Genomic DNA, 4,349 nt, shown 5'->3' on the forward strand with positions numbered 1-4,349 from the left:
CTAAGTCCACAGGGAAGAAGCACGCCACCATCAAGTCACCAAAGGATTGGAACCCACATAATCCGCAGTTGAAGGAGGGATCAGTATCAGAGCCTAAATTGTGAGATTCTGGTGTGCAGATGGTGATGGACGACAGTGGGAGCCCAAGAGTCATTTGTGGAACTACCTAGGAGAACTCCCTCTATCTAATATTCAGGGATGGGAGAAAGTGATCCCTAACCAGACTGCTTGGAAGAGAGGAGTATAGAAGATCACAGGCATCAATCTGGCCTGAACAGTTGAAACTTTGTCAGTAGATCCTCACTGTGATGCAGGCTGGACCTGATCTGGTTTCCAAAATGTTCTGTATTTCTGGTTTGTACAGTTTTGTTTTATCATACTAGACTGTATCTCAGAGGCATTATGTCAATGGAGGTCACCCTCTTGAAGCTCTATTATCTGGTTTTCTGGTTTTTGGTATATGAAACCCAGGATTGTAGAATAAGGAAGAGGAGGGGTGGGGGGGACAAATGTTAGTGGTGGGTTAAAAGGGAGAAGATGTCAGTGCATCCATGTAGAAAAAGAATGTTGGGAAACTGGTTGTGGTAGCAATTGTACCATTCTACTTGATGTGATTGAATTATGGAATTACTTGATATATGTATTAAATCCAAATGAATAATTAAAAAAGGAAGAAAATCATCTATATGCCTTCTTATTCTTTGTGGTTACCCGGGAATTTCCTGTGACAATTTCATTGGGAAACTTTACATCTTCCCCTCTAAAGCCCTGATTTGAAATTTCTTCAGACTTCCTTTTCTCACAAAGTTGGGGACATTTCAAAAGAGCATGGTTTGAGTTCCGTGGGATGGCAAAACAGAGTCCTGATAGTGCTATGTGTTCAGTGTTGGGCTCCTGTGGGACAGTGAATTACTTTACATGACTTTTCTAACCGTACTCTATGTTAATCTCAAGAAAGGATGCAGGTGGAACATGCAGACTTGGTTTATCTCCTACTTCCATGATGGGTTTGAATAAGAGAAGGTGGAAGATGATGCTGAGAAGATTAAATGTTTCAGTTGCTAGTGGTTCCGACCAGGGTTCATTATGATTGCAAAAAAATGGAACTCTAGTGTGAAAAACTGGTCAATTTTACCATACTGCTTCATATAAAATGAGCCAGCTCATAGGGGAAATTAAATTATCATAAAGAAATAAGAACCAATAGTCAAGAGTAGGTCCTTTGGACCTACAGTTCCTGTGTACTGAATCTCCTCAGTCCAAGACACAACTGGTACCCCAGAATGGTGGCAAAGCCTTAGTAGAGGAGGAGCTGCATGTCATCAAGAGCTAGCACACAGAAACCATGGTGTCCTTCCCGGCCCATGGAGTGAGTATAGCTGAGTGCCTTTGGCATACAGAGGTGCTTACAGACACTGCACTGGGGATATTATATTTGCTCACGCATGGAGCCAGAACTGAGCGCTCTTTGGCTAAGGCTTAGGGAGGAGCAGTGTGCCTTTTAAGCTTTCTGTAACATTGTACAAGTAGGCCAGGGGCCAAAGGACGATGTTAGTGAGAGACCATGGGTGAGAGAGAGGTTTATCTGTGAGGACAAGTGAGCAGAGATCTACCCTGATTGAATAAGAGCCCTATCCTAAGAACTTCTGACGTAAATTATGATTTACTGGATAATCATGAGTTTTGTCTGTGAGTTCAGCACGGTTGTTGCCATGAATAATGGAACAGAGTAGAGGAGCAGAGACTGCCTTGGGAAGGATGTTTGTGTAAGAATTGTGGAGAAGGGCATGTCTGACCTCAACCTCAAGGGAATCAGCCTTGGGCTCATTCCTTTCATTCCCTTTAAGCAATGTCACTTTACAACATCAGGGGAGCTGGATTGGGGAAAATTACAGGTAGTAGCCATGGAATGCGAGACTCAGAATAGGCATGATAAACCCTTTCAAGAGCCTGATGAGTGAGATTGGATTATGACCAGGACTGTTGAAAGTCACACATACTCAACACCTTAGAAATGCAGCAACTGGTTCTGGGGGAAGGTGAAGAGTTTCCCTAAGAATGACGCCCCCAAGCATATCAACCTCACAGCCTTCCTTGGCTCTGTGGTTGGGGAGTGGGAGAGGGAGGAGAGGGGGCAGCCACATGTGCATGAGATTGACAGACTAGGGTCCAAGGAAGTGATGGAGGCCATGACCACCTTGGAGACTGCTCTCATAGTGGTGGTGAGCATAGCTGGAGAAGTTGAAACATCTCACAGCCACTGGACCTTCAAGGTGGTCTTTGCTGAGCATATCAATGGTGAGTGCGAGCGGCACTTCTGCAAGAATGGACATGAGTTGAAGAAGGACGCTTTTACCAAGCACTGAAAGAAGTGGCAGGATGATGAGGCAAGACGTAGCTAGAGTGCACCCGCCCCCCAGAAGAATGTACTTCAGAGGACAGCACTGAAGCTACAGCTTGGAGATGGGCATATCTGATTAGAACATACAGGTGAAAGGAAGAGGGATGGAGCAGGATGGGAACGCATCCTGGCCCACCAAGCCCTGAGGATGATATTTCTGCTGAGAGCAGACAATGCACAGAGAGGATACAATGTCCCTCACTGAATCATAGCACTATGGGGGACAACACTACAGACACAGTGCAGGAACTGTGCCCAATCTGAGCCCATTACACTGGGGTGAAACAGTAAGGGCAGGCAACAGAGTGGCAAGGGGAACAAAGTGATGAAATCCCCGGGGAATACAAAATATAGAATTTGTAGACAGAGTGTGGCATCCCATCAGACTCATCTGGAAAACTCTAGTAAAGACCAACAAACAGAACTTGAACTATTTATAGGTTTTTTCCATTTTTTTGGTCACAAGATGTCTTTCTTTTTGTTGTTATTTTGTTTTAGTTATTGTTTAGTTGGTTTTGACTTCCTTTGTTGTTTTGTTTGGCTTTGCCTGTTTTGTTTTTTATTTTTGCCGTTAATACTGTCTCTGCATGTGTATCTAGATAAGATGGGTGAGATAAACAATTCGAAGATGATAGGAATGGGACTGATGGATCTGGCGGGATACAGGAGAAGGGGAGGTGGTAGAAAGGAAGGGGTGGGGGAAAACAACCCAGGGACAAGGGAACAACAAGTGAACTAAAATCAATTGAGTGAAGGGCGTAGGAGGCAAAGTGAGGCTTAATCAAAGGCAATGTAGCAACGAGGAATTTTTCAACCTAAATGAAGGCTGAACATGATGCTGGGACAAAAAGAAAGTAAAAGGAAATATAGAAAAGAACCAGGAGGCAAAGGACATTTATAGAGGTCTAAATACAGGCATCTACACATGTAAATATATTTATATATAATGAGAGGGGAATAGATCTATGTACTTATATGTATATGTTAAAAAATAAGGTTGCAGATATACATTGGGCCTCGACTAAAGTACCCCTTCAACACAAGAACACTTTCTTCTAATAATCTGGCTGGCATTCTGTGATGTCACCTGCCCAACACATTCACTGAAAACAAAATGGATACATAAGAAATTGTGGTGAAGAAAGCTGATGTTACCCAGGTATCAAAAGATATAGTGTCTGGGGTCTTAAAGGCTTGAAGATAAACAAGTGACCATTTAGCTGAGAAGCAACAAAGCCCACATGGAAGAAGCACACCAACCTGTGTGATCATGAGGTGTTCATGGGATCAGGTATCAGGCATCTAAGACCCAGAACAAAATCATTTCCAATGTGAATGGAGTCAGGGGGTGGGTCATGGAGTGGAGACTCAAAGCCTATCTGTAGACAATTGGACATCTACTCACAGAAGGGTCACAAGGAAGAGATGAGCCAGTCAGGGGGAAGTGTGACACCCATGAAACACACAAATTTCCTCTAGTTCCTTAATGCTTCCTTTCCCCCACTATCATGATCTGAATTCTACCTTACAACTTGGATTAGACTAGAACATGCACACTGCGACAGATAGAGTCTTAAACACAGGGAATCCAGAATAGATAACCTCCTGAGGGCCAATAATGTGAATAGAGATACCAGGAGGATAAGGGAAAGGTGGTGGGGAGAAAGGGGGAATCAATTAAAGAATCAACATAACCCCCTCCCAGGGGAACAAACAACAGAAAAGTGAGTAACGGGGGACAGAGGACAATGTAAGATATGAACATAATAATCTATAATGTATCAAAGGTTCATGAAGGAGGGTTGGTGAGAGGGAGAAAACGAGGAGCTGATATCAATGGCTCAAGTAGAAAGAAAATGCTTTGAAAATGAAGATGACAGCATATGTACAAATGTGCTTGACACAATGGATAGTTTTATGGATTGTGATAAGAGATGTAAGAGCCCCC

At 43.3% G+C, this 4,349-nt stretch overlaps 1 protein-coding gene across 1 annotated transcript in view; it reads left to right on the forward strand.

The window, feature by feature from the left end:
- LOC101645225 (olfactory receptor 8K1-like) overlaps nt 1–2,366 on the forward strand; it is a 6,774-nt gene extending 4,408 nt beyond the window's left edge. Inside the window, exon 3 of the mRNA XM_030885874.1 lies at nt 2,013–2,366. Within this exon, the coding sequence (XP_030741734.1) occupies nt 2,013–2,366 (354 nt within the window). The remainder of the gene's footprint in view (nt 1–2,012) is intronic.
- The last annotated feature ends 1,983 nt before the right edge of the window (nt 2,367–4,349 follow it).

This window comes from Echinops telfairi, unplaced genomic scaffold (assembly GCF_000313985.2).
Source record: "Echinops telfairi isolate 266 unplaced genomic scaffold, ASM31398v2 ScPeMD7_60;HRSCAF=208, whole genome shotgun sequence".
Classification (NCBI taxonomy): Eukaryota; Metazoa; Chordata; class Mammalia; order Afrosoricida; family Tenrecidae; genus Echinops; species Echinops telfairi.